Raw genomic sequence first — 16,919 nt, forward strand, 5'->3', positions numbered from 1 at the left:
TTTAGACTATCAGGTAATCAAAAGTTCTACCCACGCTTGCAGTCTTCACACCTACTTGAAAACTATACTTCATGTAAGTAGACAAGCGGTCAACAAGTGTTTACATTGTCTCATTAAAAAGAACAAGAGTCATTTGCCTTATCATTTGACTCACATCCCAGCAGTTGAAGAATCAGTTTTTACTTTAATAATAAAACACTCAAATTAAAGTGAGCCATAAATTATTGTGTCCCTCCATTACTGCATTCTTATTGCCAAAAGACAACAGGCACTTACTGGTGACAGGCTTTACAAACAGCTGTTTTGCATCTAGACATGAGATAAATGTGGAGGATTTTAAGTTCTCCAGCAGCTGTCTGGCTCCTCTTTATAATCTCTTTAGGAAGTTATGATGAACCGCAGTGTCCATACTGACACAGATCAATGGGTGAATGAATGACTCTTTATATCTTTTCATCTATCTTCATCTGATATCTCATTAGACAACAAAAAATATGACTCTGCAAGTAAGAGATATATTAATTCACTGTCCACTGAAATGGGCCCAATGTAGTTGTGATTGATGAAGTCTTTATCATACTGAATCAACGAAGTATAATATACCTGGAGAAAGCCATCCATTAGGATTCACATTCTTTGCATGGTAGTTGTTTAGTCCGACTCGGATGCTGGCGTCTTCACTTCATGGGCAGTCATTTGAGGTATTGTACAAGATCATGCTAGTGTTGGTTTTGCTCCGCGAACTTAAATAGATTGAAACGAAACCACAGCAGAATAAATCACTGTGTGTCTCTGAGTGACTCTTTGTGGGGTTTGGTTCCTGAATGAATAATGTTTTTGAACAACTCAGTTGTTTGCATTAGTGATTCATTTAGCATAGTCATAAGTCGCCATTTACTGGCTAATAACCTACAGCTATACCATGATTCTAGCCACCTTATTTCTTAAGTAAGAGTGGGTATGTCCACCATCCACTTGAAACTTTGCAAAGTTTCCAGTGTCACTCGTTTCCTGGTGCACATACAGGTCATTTTTTTTACAGGCTATTGCAAAAAAATATTTTAATGCATTATCATTATCATAAACATGCAAATACCTTAATCAAACAAACAGCTTTTGTATAGAAGACTATTTCCACCACAGAAAAGAAACAGATAAAAAAACGTCTCACAATTTCAGATATTGTTTCTTGCAATTCACATATAAACTCAGTATTGATAGATAAAGGCCCTGAACTAGAAATTCTGAAAAGAGAGATATAAACTCACAACTGCAAGAAAAACCAGCACATTCTTGAGCCCATTCTGAATTATGCTTCCCCCATCCCCCTCTGAGTAAATTAAGAGATTTACCACCAATAATGAGACACGTTTGATGTTTCTTTGTGTGACAGTTTGTCTGTCAAGAACATTGAATCCTCAGGTAACCTCAGGTCTTCCTGTTCCTTACATCAGCTCTGTCTCTTAAAGACAACAGGGTGACTTTCAGCTCTGACGGAGAGAAGAGCAGAAAAGGAGGAGGGCCATAGCACCTCCTGCTCCACTGTCATAAATCTGTAATGTTGGACTATTATGCTAACCAGCCCCCACTGTCCCCCTCTCCTCTTCTCCCTTCTCTTCTGTGGTGTTGTAAATCTGTGCTGGACGGTCACTCTGGGGCCAGCTGACTTAATAGTTGAATGGCCGTACAGCGTGGCAGGTGTCCAATATGGCTGCCGTTGACTGCATCTCCATTATGTGTCAGCGTTGAAGGTGGGTTCAGAATGCAAGAGAAGGAGAGATGCAGACAGACAGATAGGATTTGGGACATTGCAGTTCTAATAAAGTTAACCAGTCTCCTGATAACAGTTGCAGGACAGATTTTTTGGATGTACTTTGCTGTGTTAAGAGACACTTTATGGCCCTACTTCATACTTCAGCATTGCGCCAGTGATGGTCCTCGTCAGTCTAAAGTCTAAAACGTCTAAACTGTCTAATTTCACAAGCAACAAGCACTCAATATGCACTTGAGATATATATATATATATATATATATATATATATATATATATATATATATATATATTAAAAACTGATGCTTTAAAGATTCAAAAAGCTCAGAAAAGCACCCTAACAGTGGTTCTCAACAAGGACCCAATAAGGGGCCACAACAAAGCTCCAAGGGAGTCACGGCATGACTTAAATTCATTTAAATTAATATATTATTATTAATACAATTTAAATGCTAACAATTACATGAAATCAATAAATAATATTTCTTTTTTTTATTTTCTCCTCTCGGTAATATTGTTTGTGTTCGTTTCCCAGTTTCTGTTTATATATATATATATATATATATATATATATATATATATATATATATATATATATATATATATATATATATATATATATATATGTAATTACTTTACACTGGCGTTAACCAAAATCTTTCATGCTTGCTGGAATGTAGAGAGGAGCTCAATGTCTGCATGTTAAAAAGCTCCCAAAGGTTTCGTTCTCTGAAGATACTACTGGAAAAATATTTATGCAACATTCCACATTGTGTCTAGAGTCTCGCAAAACTGAAGAATGTTGGCTCATCCAGAGCAAATACGAAATCTCACGTGGAAATTATAGACCTCAGCTCCTCAAATCCCTCAGATGGCTTCTTAATTCAGTGAAATATGAGATCGACCACAGGTCAGACACACAAACAAGAGACCAGGAGACGAAACTTTGAAAGGATATACAAGCACTGTCAAGAAATGGTAGAAGATTGCATATATCAAAGCATGGCTGTCTCTGGTTTGTATTAAGTGATGAGGAGGCTGCATGTTTAGTAATAGATTTGGACTGAGATTTGCACCTTTATTATTCTAAATGGACTAATCCTGGATGAGTCCAACCTTACATTTTATTGTGGGACTGACATATTTTTATATAGCGATGGTGGATGTATTCCAGAAAGGTGCCTCAACGATGCAATAAACAATGCTCTCATTGAGTGTTTGGGGGTCCACTGGATGACATTTCCCCGAACGGTGGGGCCAGAATAGTATAGATTGCTCCCTGGTGGCTACCACCTCATTAAAAGCCTGCTGTTTAATGGTCTTGCCCATCCAGTTGCCCAGCAGATAACCGGTTTGTTTACCTACAACACAAGACATAAGTTGACATGCAGACAGAAGTCTGTGTGGAAAGGCTCTTAGTAGCACTCACGGCGCCCCCATTTGCTGTCTCTCGCGCCTTCCCAGAATGCATTTTGCGGTCTGATATTTTCCATCATCGACTAGGGAAAGTTGTCCAACAGTCTTTTAAACATTCATCAGGTTTTACAACCTATATTTGACTCTCAAACCTCTGTCTGATAAGATTGTGTGTGGGTTAGAGAAGTAGCAGTGCTGTCTTTATATAGGCCTATAACTCCGATTAGTTATTTAAGATGTGTTTATACAAACTAACACAGATGGATGTGCTGGTTACATCGCTTTATTTGATTATTGGTATGATGTAATGCAAAGATGGCTTTGGTTGAGATTCAAAGTTCATGCTTCACTACAATGACTGGAAAAAAGTTCTAATTAAGCTCAAAAATTCAAAAAAGAGAGGGAAAAAGAGCCTCTATTCACATTTAACTGTGAAATACACTGACATTATGAGCTTAAATATTTACATAATACATACTGTAACACAGTATCTACACACATACTGTAGGCAATGACAAAGTTCATAAGCTATGCCTTGTGATTCAAATTCACAATCTTAAAAATAAAGGTTCTGAAAGGGGGTCTTCACAGTGATGCCATAATAAAACCATTTTGGGTTCCCCAAAGACATTTGTTTTCTTAATGTAAAGAACATTGTAAAAGTCTAATAACTTTTTTTTTAAAGCACATTTTTCCATTTGAATGGTTCCATGGACGATTAATGTTCATCGTGGAACCATAGATACCAACAAAGAACCTTTATTTTTAAGTGTTATGTACATCACAGTGTAAACAAGAAAACTAACGGCAAATGACCTAGTCAGTATCTGTCATAAGCAACAAATCAAATCTCAGTTTGTCAAATTCACACCTAAAATGACAAATGTCTACATTGAAAATAAAAAAGAGAAACATTTTAATGAGTGAAAAATTATTGTGTAAAGCAATGTGATTATCAAACAAAGGGCAATACTTTTTGTAATGTCTTACGAATTACAGCTGTATTCGCCCTCATTTTAACCTCTATAATGTTTTAAATATAAATGAACAATAAGACTCATATAGTCTGAACAACACTGTACATGTTGAACAAGCCAGACCAATTACACATATATACGCTGCCAGGGTTTTCACTGTGCATTAAATAGACCTTGTATATACACCAGTAATAGTTCAGTGTTTTAATTACTGTACAGCGTTGATTTGCTCCCAGTATTCTCGTAAACAGTTTTCACTTTGGGGTTGGCAGTGCACTGCAGTTGATACAAGGATGCCGTCACACGTAGTGTTCTCTATGGTTGATGTAAACTTGGTCTGCCCCGTTCTGATGACATATCCACTCCTGATAGGACAATGAATGATGAGTGGGGCTCTGGAGGTCTCTGCGAGCCATCCTGGCTGGCGCCCATTCAGCCAGTTCATAGCGCCTATCCATCCGACGAGCCTTTCAAATTAAACAACAGATATAAAATATATTAATATGCATGTGCATACTCGTAGAAAAAGCCAAAATATCATTAGCAGCTCCCGTTGGTGCTAATGTTGTTAGACAATTAAATGTTCTGTTTAATGTGATTAGATAGAAAGAATGAGTTATTTTTTTTATTACTATAATTTTTTTATTAGGCCTGTCAATTGAAGATATGGAAAATTAAACATTTGAAATGAGTTAACTACGTGATATGAATATTAGCTTTAAAAGCCCACAATAATCCTTTACTGGCCTTCCAATAAAACAGAGATGCAAAAACAAGTAAAAATTGTAATAAAAAATAATTCTAATAATACTTCTTCTAATACAAATTAAAATTAATAATATAAATTCGATTTATAAATACATATATAAAAAAACACTGGGATTTTATGTCTAGGACATAATTGTTACTTGTATTATATTTCTTTATTATGTTTATAAAACACTTAATAAACAAACATAAATAAAACTGAATTTGCAAATTTTTCTCCACTGAAATCCTGAAAACAGTTTAAACTGATTAAATGGTCGATCAAAACCAGTGAGCTTGGAAGACCAACAGACCGGTTTTGATTTTATTTTTTTATTTTTTAAATAAAGTTTTTGCCGCTTTTCACAACACCAGCTTAGTTTGGACAAACTTGACAGCAAACAACCTGAGGCTGGTGTATAATTCAGCAGGGTTATGTGCTGGATGGGTGAAAAGACCAGAAAAGACAAATAGAGAAAAACTATTCTGGAAAAAGTGAGCTAAAAGACAGCATTAATCACTCCATAAATAATAAGGAACATGCCAGTGGTCATCTTTCGAATGCAGCTCCATTATAAATTACCACAGAAGGAGAATAAATCAGACGGTAGATCCGGAACCCCCACAGAGTAAAGAGAGCAATGTGAGGCTCACCTGAGAGAATGAGGCCACCTGAGGGGCCTGAGAGGCCCGTGGGATGGCAGGAGGCCTCTCTGTATATGGAGGAGGAGGCTTGTGAGTTGGAGGGAGCTCGATCCTGTAGAGGGACGAAAACCAACAACGATCAAAGGATGTATATCACTGACTGCACGTCACATGACTCAGAAGATTATAGTGACCCTAAAATATCTTATTTTCCCAGGACGCATCCTTGCCAGGATTTTTATATTGCCTAAAATCTCCAGATTTTGGCTGTTTGTGCTGTGAAGATCGATCATTGTATGACATTCATAAGAGCCATAGAGAGCAGAGCAGACGGCTCCTTATGCATTAAAATCACTCTCTTGGTACTTTGGTGTCATACAATGATTGGTTGATTATGTACCATACCTGCATGTTATTGGTCAAACTACTTTGGATGTTTTAGGCAATTTAGAAATCCTGGCAAGGAATCCTGGGAAAATGGCTCATATGGTCACCCTAAAATATCTGGACACATTTAAACATTACAGAAACTATCAAACCAAGTGGCATTTATTTGGAAGAAATATACTGTTCAGACACTGTTATATATATACAGGCTAAACACTTCACAAAAATAAGTTTGTTAGATGATAAAACAATATAATACTTTTTGGAGTGGCTGTTTTGTCTTGATGTCAGAAGACGGAGGAAATGCTGGTCAAGACTAGACTAAAGTATGAAATGTGTTTAGTCTGAGGAACAATAACAACCACACCTTCTTTTAGTTCTGGGAACAGAATGGAACTTTTTGTCTGTTTTACATCCATATCAAGACCATATGAGAGAACACACACACACGCACACACACGCGCACACACACACACACACACACACGCACACACGCACACACACACACACACACACACACTTAATTTTTTTAAGTTAAAATGAATCTGAGAGTCTGTGTCCCAGCTCCCACACTTCCAAGGTGTCACTTTTGACTCAATCACCAGCTACTAAAAATGGCCTCCATGTCTCCAAGCCCCTACAGTCACACTGAAACATACTTTCTCAAGCTCTCTGGACCTCTAAACCAAATACTGCTGGCCACAATGGACCCCATCTAGAGTGACTTTGTGTGGGTATACATGTGGCCGGAGGTGTATATTACTGATATACACAAATACAACTGGGGCCCATTTTAAAACTCCAAACAATACCGAGAGAAATGGAAACAAGTGACATCGTCTTTTGGTTTGACTTGTGAATCACTGCAGTGGCTTTCTAAGAACATATACCACCAATAAATAAATAAATAAATAAATACTATACTTAGTATAGATACATATATAAATGCTTTACATATATATGCTACTCTCCAGTGCATCAATAACTAAAATGTGTAAATGAAAGCTTATAAAATGATTTACATTCTGATGCTGACCACAAATAGACATTCATCATACAGATTAATTACATATATTTTATGTAACACAGATTTTATGGGATAAGCTCATATTTGACCTGTTTTTGAACCACTTCTTTCCACAATCCCTCCCAAGCCTGCATGTACAGTACCAATCTAAAACACAAATGATCAAATGAACTACATTACCACTACCATACATTTAAATATTGCCCTGGCATTTCCTCTCTTATATTATGCCACTGTGAACAATAATATAAAAACATTTATACATATATAGAAAGGAGATTCTACAATTTTTATCCAGAAAAAACATCAAATTTTACATGTTTATATGTATTTTTACACAAAGATTAAAAACCAAACTGAATACTTTTATTCAGCAAGAGCACATCAAACAAATCAAAAGTGATAGTAAAGACTTTTACATAGTTACAAAAACTACTGTTTTAAATAAATGCTGTTCTTTTGAATCTAAATGCTTGTTATAAAGGCTTGTTCTTTCTATTTGTTAAAGAATCCTGAAAAAAAATTATTCACAAAAATATGAAGCCACAGCAACTGTTTTAAATTATTATAATAATAAATAAATCGCTTTTTTTTTTGCTGAACATAAAATTTTGCCATCACAGGAATATTTTAAAATATATTAAATTTTACAAAAATAGTTATTTTTAATTTTAATGATTTTTCACAGTTTTTACTCTTTTTTTATTACACTATTAAATTAATTGTAGCCTTGATGAGTATAAGTGATACAAAATATAAAGTCAAAATAAATATTGCCTCAGGTGACAGAGGAGTTCTGTAAATGTTTTAATACTCTGAGAGAGTTTTTTTTTTTTTTTTTTCTCATTGAATTTTTTCTTAAATCTCCCAAAGCACTTCTTTGTAGACCCCTGGACTCCAGTTAGAATATCCTTGTACTAAAGTTCCACTGACGTGATTGAGATGGTTTCCTGGTTGATACTTCTTCCTCATCCATCATCTCTCTATCTTATCTTCTTCAGTTTACTGTCTTATTGATCTCACCCTTCAATTTCTGCTTTCATATTGATGAGTCTTGACATGGTGCAACTGAGAGGAGCGGTCTCAATTCCCTAACTGTGGTGGACTAATGTCTATTGAACTTCTGCTTTGTAGCCCCAGGCATTGGGAGGTCCTAAGGGTCGACATGCCCTGATCTTGAATTCCCAGAATGCCTTATATATGGAAAGATACCTTTCCTCACTCCCTAGATTTAGATACTACCCGAAAAGTCATCCACAGAATGGCATAAAGATAGTCTATAGCCATTAATAAACAAATAAGGAATCTTAAGCCTTCACTGCTGGGATGAAAAGCATTGACAACCAGTGAGAACAAGCTCCTAAAATACTAAGTACGTTCACACCTCTTGGTTAAAAACCCCTTTAGGGAAAACATGTGAACTGTGACCTCTCCTCATATGTGTTTTTGCCAGTGTGCATCCATAAGCTCCACATTCCTCAAGGGATCAACTTTGCCTTTGTTTTTCCACTTCCTGTGAACATTAATCTCCGACCATTAGTAGTACATTGTTTTGTACAATTGATTTTCAATGGACTATCAGCCTGTCTAATGTGTCCCCTGCCCAAACGGAGATGAAACAGTGTACAACAGTGTTTTATGACTCATTAGGTCTATTATGGACTCACATTAGCATTTCCCATAAAATAATTATGGCTGAAATAGAGGATTAAAAGCAGTCAATGTGATTCACATGAGTGGATATGTGATGAGTGGATATGTGTATTAGTGTATTTGTGTAGCACAAGCAGGAAAAGATGCAGACAAGCCTGGACACTCTCACTGGATCCACCTGGATGTCCAAAGAACCTAAACAAGGGCCAAAATGTTAGACTTTGCATCAAAGAAGGAATAAGTTTGTATTGTTCTCATGTATTTTTCTCTCTTTTCATCTCTCCCACGTATTGATAATTGAAGGTCAGAATAATTTGTTTCCTTCTCAGACTGCAAGAAACATTTTCTTGTCTTGATTTTAAGCCAAGACCTTGACTTATAAACTACTTTAATACTTAAGATGCTGCCATATCATTGTGAAGGACAATTCAAGGTTCCTTTAGATGAACAGGAGCTATCAAACAAAATCATCATGACTCGGAAATAAATGTGGAAAGATCACATAAATCAGATCAAAATGGCAAAACCTTAAAAATACCTCTTGAAGCATTTGAGTGAAGTGCATTTTTTCTTATCTTTTACTATAATAGATACACAATCAGATCTTAATGTCAAGAGTTATGTGGACATTTTTTGCTTTCATTCCTGCAAAGGCGCTGTGGATCAGCGTCACAACGCTGCTTATCTCTCGCAGAGTCCCTGCAGTCTCCAGGGCAGAGGCAGCATCATCCATCAGACCAAACCCAGCTGTCCTACCACACTGATCTGCATGCAGCCTGCAGCCAAAGCAAAGCCGAGCCAAGATACACGGAGACTGAACAGGGATCAGCCGAAACAGATAACAGCGTCTCTTTTACCTCTTCTGAGAGTGACGCTTCTGACAGCAACGCTGAGAAGGTTCAGAGAGGGCTCACTTGAAGATAGATGATGTTGATAATGATACCACAGCAGAAAACAAGTAATAAATAAAAAATGATCAAAATATTTCAAAATGTAATTTATTCCTGTTATGGCTGAATTATGTGGTATATATCTACTAAAAGTAAATTTTTTGCATGTTTAAGAGCAAAGTTAACAGGCAGATACAAGCTATGAACTCTAGAATGCATCCTGTGTGAATGTCCCCTTAGCTGTCATGTTTGGAAACAAGCTCAGGTCATATTACAACAATGGAAGGTTGGGTAAAAAAAGAGACAGTTCTGAGACAAATTTTAAAGTCCACAAATCATATGGAGTCCAGACATTTGAGCACTGGGAATTGTCCGCGTGCTGCTTTTCCCCTGTTCCCTGATACATTTTTGCCTGTGAACAGCTGTATCACGCCAGACTCCACTGTGACCTCACCTTCATGAGAACTGCATCCATCACTAAAGCAAGAAAACATGGCTTTTTTTTTGCTATGTTTGCTTAGCTATTTATATTCTTGTATTTACTCTAATTCTTTCTTTTATAGAAAGTCTGAAGAATGTCCCATATTCAGTGTTATTTCTGCTGACACAAATACTAACAACCAATGGTAAACTAACAATGGCGGGTCCTTGACAGAATAAAAATATCTACAACAAATCAGTGTGGTCTAATGTGGGCACAACACATTTGTAAACGTAGGTTAACATTGAAATTTGCATATTTATATGGTCAATAAAAACTGGACGAACAGATCTCAGTTCCTATAATTTAAATGCTTGCCTGTCTGAGACAATCTTAATCTTAAGCCATTTCTAACCGTCAAAAGCAAAAGACCAGTTTGTTTCCTCTAGTTTGAAATCACCAATTGATCGTTTGACCATTTGTTTGACAGTTGTTGCACATTTAGCAGTCATTTGTCTACCTGACCAAACATGGTTACTGTAGTTAAAACATGGTTACTGTAGTTAAACCATGGTAACCACAAATTAAACCATGGTTTTGCTACAAAAACCATAGCTTAACCATAGTATTTGTAGTAAAACTGTAGTTATACAAATGGTAATCATTATGCCAAAAAAACCATGAAACACTTTTACTATATTAAAACCTTGATTAATTTTCATAAGGGTTTCTACAACTATACACATCACATTAAAAGTAAAAAAAAGTAATTTTTCCAATTTTCAACCAGCTTTGAATTGTTGCCATTATGAGTAAATTAACAATGTGTATTGTTTTTTCATTTAATGTGCACTATATTCTCCCCGTTTATTTGTCAGCGAAAGTCTGCTGGATGACGAAAAACGCATCATCATCCAGCAAACGTTTGACAGCTTCAAGGCTTCTGTGAAAATTACAGATTGTGCTTCATCACACAGAAGTCCCTTTCAAATCTAGCAGCTTTCTCTTGGTCAATGAGGTGAATTTGTTTTGCCATTTGAACCTGTTGCAAAATCTGCATGGGCAAAGCTTTTGCCCTCACACGAAAATCCCAATTACATGAAATCAATTACATGGAATCCTATTAAAATTACTGAATTTTGCCCACAAAAATCTAAAAACGTGTCGGTAAATGTGACTGCACCTTTAAGTACCATTTAGTATATTAATGGTCGTCTATTGTAAACAGTAAACTTTTACACAGTAAAACAAATGCTAACCCAGGGTTAAAAATTAATGCTAACACTAAAACTGTGAGACACAACTTTACCGGAGATTAATTATTGTCCTTAAACCAAGATTAACAAAATGATAACCCAGGGTTAAGTGCAGCGTGAAGCATATGAAGCCCAGTTTGGAGCTTGTTTTCTGAAGGCTGTGGGAAGATGGAGACCTCCAGGCTGGCTGAAATGAGACGTCTGTGGGCTCATGTCTCGAGGCACTCTCAGCGACAGAGCAATAAAGAGGCTCTCTTTTCAAGAACCAAACAAAAACAACTGAAAAAACAACATACTTTGTCAAAAAAGGAACTAGCTGAAGCTCTTTTGCCTACACAAGTTCTGCAATGATGTATCGTGTGGTAGTCTCTGTATACTGCAAAAGCAAATACACAACTGTAGTTTATTGTGACTAGTCTCTCTCTGTGATGACATGCAGTTGCCTTACCAGGAAACAAAAGGAAACCATCTGATGTTGCTCCCAATAGAATAGAACATTTACAGTCTTGACTGGGTTTCTGGGCTCAGTAGTAATAGACCAGACAAAATCTATTATGGCTATGGCGGCTAATCAAAGGTTAAGTCATAAAGAGGTACTGTGGTGTGAAATGCCTCGTTCTGACAGGCCAACAGGTGAGCCGGAGTCTAATGAACTTAATGATATCCTGACTGGACAAACTACAGTCTTCGATAAACTATTCACCTCAAGAAAACACATATGTCACATTGCTCTCTGTTGCTAACTGTTAGCTGCTAAGATTGCTGTAATGCATTTGGGAATAAAGATGGTATTCTTGCAGATCTTATCCTGCATGTTGTTAGGTGACCGTCCCAGTAAATGTCAGATCATCTGTAGCTGAAGATATTGCATATACTCACACTTTATCTGTGTATGTGGGTGAGGGAGCCTTGCGTGCTGTGATGAGGACGATGGTGAAGACGGTGATGAGGAAGAGTGCCAGCACAGCTCCCATCACGGCCCCAGCAATAGCCATGGAGGATGTCATCTGCTTCTGAGACACGTCTGAAATTCACAGCAACACAGTGAGCAAAAACAAAAGCTAATTAATTCATAAACACAGCCATGCGAAACTGGAGGCACATCAAGTTCCACTACAATTATCTTCAGTGTGTTACAATACAAGACGAAACACTGCTGATCTTCACACAGAGCAGCTAAATGCCACAAATTACAACAAAAAGCACAAAACAGCAAAGCAAAGCCTGTTAAAGCAACTCACAGCTGTATGTAACACGCTAAATCTAAGCATGTGTCGATGTAGATTGCAAAAGGCAGACAAGAAAAAAGTAAATAAATAAAAAACAGCAAGAGACTACAAGGCAACTCAGTTAAATTAAAATGTGACAACCCCAACAGTGAGGACATTGTCAGCAAAAACTGAAAGCTCATGCAGCCAGAACGGTTTATAATTTATTTATTTTTTATAAACCTCAAACTTTTTGTTAGATTTATGCTTATTTAGCATAGATTTATGCATTTACATGTATACATTTAGCATTTATATATATATATATATATATATATATATATATATATATATATATATATATATATAATTTTATATTATTTATTGATTAATTTTTTTATATGAAAAGTTTTTCAATGTTCTGGAAAAGTTAAAAACTTTTTTCTTTTATGTTTTAGGGATTTTTTCCCCCCATTGTTTATGCAAATGTTATGAAGAGTATCAAAATGTTTCTTTTTTCATTTTGCAAATTTCCTGTATTAGTTGCTAAAGTACCTAAATTGTTCTATAAAGCGAGTTATCGTGGCCACAAAAGTGTAGTTTCAAACTTTAATATAACTATATTTTTCACTTTTTGTCAACATGAAACTATAGTTAATTTTGTTTTTCTGTAATTTCATTTTTTTTTTTTTACACACTATGTTTATTGGGTTTCTCCAAGTTGAACACAACATATAAAATACAGAACAATCTGAATAGATCAATCCAGTATACACTGTCCTATAACATGCCCCAAAACTCTAACCCATACAGTAAATAATATTAAACAAGAAAACATAGTGTCATTTCCTTTCTAATGTCTTTCTATTAAAAATAATGAGAAATGGATATTTCATATTAACCAATTGCTATTTATTTAGGAGCTGTTTAAGCAAACTTACATCTTTTCAGCTCTTATCTTGTTTTGTAACACCCACATTTTTAAAAAATCAAATCAGTTCATGATGAATAAAATTAATTACCATCAGGTGGACGGCTGGGTTGTGCAGCGGTTAACAGGGGCAACCTATAGTCAGCCGGCTCTAAGGCTCAGTAATTAGGACCTCCTGCTTCCCTCCTTTAAAGCCTGCTGTTACTCTCTGTCCCACCCCGCAGTGCTCTTATGCTTTGCTGCACTCCTTCCTCCAGCTTTCCCCTCTACTCTCTTTCTCTGTCATTACTACCTTTTCCCTCCCTCGTTTTTACAGTGAGCTTCAAACTCTTGCGCAACTTCATTTAGCAAGTGCATCAGAATCAATGAGGTTTCTAGCTTGTTATCCCCACAACGGGACTCCTGTAAAAGGATTACATCCATTAATTAAGATTAATTAAACTCAAAGAGCACCCTTTCAGATGATCAGCAGACTACTTAGCCAAGAGGGTGGAACAATGTCACCATATTAACCAGCTTTGCCACTTGACCCATGGTATGAAACTCCATGCTGTCGTTGACAATGCATTTCTGCCTTCTTTGTAATTTTTCCCTAACACAAATCAACTGAATGTATTATTGAGTGTTTTCCCTTAAGGTTTTATGGTCACGAACCTAATAATTACCACAGTGCTGTTACTGTTAGCTCACCTCTGCTCTCACAGGAGAACAGAACAGGATGTTCAGTCACAAGTCATTCAATAGTGATCGTTTAGGCGTAGCAAGCGGTAAATATTTGGCCTGCTGAGCACACGTACGGCTCATGAGGGGTCTGACAGAAGCTGGCACTGAAAGAATAGACAGCGAGAGCAGGAGGTCGAGGGTTTAACGTGTTGGGAGGAGAGTGGATTGTGGCTGAAAACAAGCCCTGGGATGGAGAATGTTAGCAAAAGAAATTGCCACTGAATCGGAGGTTTGGCGCAGTGGTGATTCAAACATGCTTGTGACAGATCTTTGCACAGCAAGTCCAAATGGCAATATCAGAAGGCAGTGTAATAAAACGATGATTTCTGCAGCTTGCGAAGAGTTAAAAAGTGAAGCGTTATCACTATATTTTTTTCCCCTCATATAATTTGAATATTCATAACAATATTCATTTTATACCATTAAAAGGTAAGTAAATGCATAAGTGGAATTCAGTTCTTTCCCCTCTAAAGGTATGAAATGAATACTATTTGTGTGTTAGACTTTGAGAATAAATATAATTTAGTGGGAAACTCCACAAAGTAAGTGACCATTAAATTTAGGGCGCCATAAAATCTGTTATTTTTAAATAATTTTTTTATAATTTATAATTATAATTTAATGACAATTAATCACCAAAGATTACATCTAATGAAATTTACTTTTAATTTTCTAAAATATAACAAGTTTACAACAAAACATTGCATTTTTACTAATTGTTAAATAGGGTGCTACGCAACATAATTTTTATACAAATTAAAACACAGATGACATCCATCTTGGTTGATGATATTCCTTATTTTTCAAAACAAACAGCAACATTTTGGTATTGTGACAGTGTTGCCTGTTTTTGGAAAATTCAATCTTCAGATGACTTAGACAAACTAGGATAGAAGAGGCCATTTCAACAGTTATAAAATGACACAAGTAACAAAAGTCTTCTTGTTAAAGTACAAAATCCAGTCTTTTCAATAGGAACCCTGGAATATAGTATAAGGGTTAAACATCTGCCCCAAACAGATTTTGCATGGGTTCAAGTTTTTGTTGCAGACCACATTGACCTTTAACCTCATAATGTTAACAAGAAGACATGACTAGTTTTGCACAATATCCAATGAGTTAAAGGATTAAGGTTAAGAGAGGAACTCCATTATTAACTGAGAATGTTCACAATGTTTCTTCACTAAAACCCCCTCGCTACCCTCCACACTCTTCTATTAATAATTAGCACATACTGTAGCTTAGCATCCATTCCAGCATGTCTCTATGTATAGCTCTATAGATTTCTGGAGGTTTAACTTCATTTGGGATTATATGTGGTTCAATGTACGGGAACAGGGGTCAGGGACGGGGGCAGGGCTGTGAGGGGGCAGGGGAGAGGCCATCATTCTACCGTCTGGTGGGTAATACCACAGATGGGCCCCCCACAGTGAGTCACAAGACCCTTTACAGTTCAGTTCAGCAAGGGTTAAAGCTGAAATTCGCTGCACAATATTCACCTAAAAAATACAAACAATAAAGCCAAAGACATTTGGTTTCTACACTTTTAATCTAAATAAAGAAATGTGAAAAAGGTAAACGTTGGAGACACTTTAACACTTAAAATACTTATTACAAAAATAATATACTTCAGATTCATTTGCAACGCATCAACACATTATGTTACTCAACACATGAAAATAAAAAATGTTTCTTTATTGAACAATTATTAAAACTTAATGATTTAAAATGTACTTTAAAACAAAACATTTAAGTTGGCATTAATACAAAGTACTCAAGCGTGTAAAGAAAACCATAGAAGTGTATTCTCTTTAATTAATAGTATCCACAAAGTGTTTTTTTTTATATATACTTTTTCAAATTTAAATATACTTTTTCAAATTTAAATATATTTTCATTTGAAGTACACTACAAGTGCATATTAGGGTAGCTGGATCATACTGTAGTAAACTGTAAATACATTTCAAAAATTTGGTGTTTTTTGTGTAAACATACAAGCTCTTTCAAGCTATTTCTTGAGCTATTTCTCTCAATGATCCTCAACAAACATCTTCTGAAATCTGTTGTTCCCTCTTCTGTGGTCCTCTTCTTTAAGTGCTGTGACCATAATTCAGCTGCCTTTTAGTGACTCGCTTTAACCCACTAGACTTAAGACCTTTCACAGGTGAGCCCAGACTTCAACCGTTTCCTTTGAAGGTGCTTGGAGAGCATATTGGAGAGCAGGAAGGAAGTTTGTCAGTGTTGAACTGGAACGGGCTTCTGGTTTTTGCAACCTATGAGTCTTAATTACTGTGAAACTCAAATACAGTCTGTGGGACAATGGGAGGAACTGGAGAAACGTCCTTGAAAAGGGCAAAGGCTCAACGATTGTTTGATGTAACATGCTTGTCCTAATAGAGGTCACTAGATGAGAGAAAGACCACCGCAAGAGGTTTGTTCTGGCAAATGAATGGAGATGGGTAGGTCAAGTGTCAGAGGTTATCTTCTGTTGCGAATGCTATTGTTTAAACGGACAGATTTTTATTAAGTGGTTGTAGTGTCCACAACTGCAGAGAAGAGCAGCTGTTTCTGGGTGGTCTCTAGCTCTTCATAAAGGTTTCAAAATGTGGTTTCACGGCGATGCCATAGAATAACCATTTGGAGTTCCCCAAAGAACCTGTCATTGAACCATTTTTTTTCCTTAGTGTGAAGAACATTTGAATAACCTAAAGAACCTTTTGGCAACATATAGAACATTTAGTGCAATTTTAAAGGGGTCATACGATGCTTTTTTAAATATCATTATTTTTTGTCTTTGGTGTAACAGAATGTGTTGACATGCTTTAATGTTCAAAAACACATTCTTTTTCAAATACTGTACATTATTG

At 36.2% G+C, this 16,919-nt stretch overlaps 1 protein-coding gene across 1 annotated transcript in view; it reads right to left on the reverse strand.

Moving 5' to 3' along the window:
* Positions 1 to 3,454: 3,454 nt before the first annotated feature.
* LOC132130127 (nectin-3-like protein) overlaps positions 3,455 to 16,919 on the reverse strand; it is a 60,980-nt gene continuing 47,515 nt past the window's right edge. The window contains exons 6-8 of the mRNA XM_059541791.1: positions 12,070 to 12,214; positions 5,566 to 5,668; positions 3,455 to 4,631 (exon numbers count right to left, since the gene is read on the reverse strand). Of these exons, the coding sequence (XP_059397774.1) occupies positions 4,464 to 4,631; positions 5,566 to 5,668; positions 12,070 to 12,214 (416 nt within the window). The 3' untranslated portion in view covers positions 3,455 to 4,463. The remainder of the gene's footprint in view (positions 4,632 to 5,565; positions 5,669 to 12,069; positions 12,215 to 16,919) is intronic.

This window comes from Carassius carassius, chromosome 47 (assembly GCF_963082965.1).
Source record: "Carassius carassius chromosome 47, fCarCar2.1, whole genome shotgun sequence".
Lineage (NCBI taxonomy): Eukaryota > Metazoa > Chordata > Actinopteri > Cypriniformes > Cyprinidae > Carassius > Carassius carassius.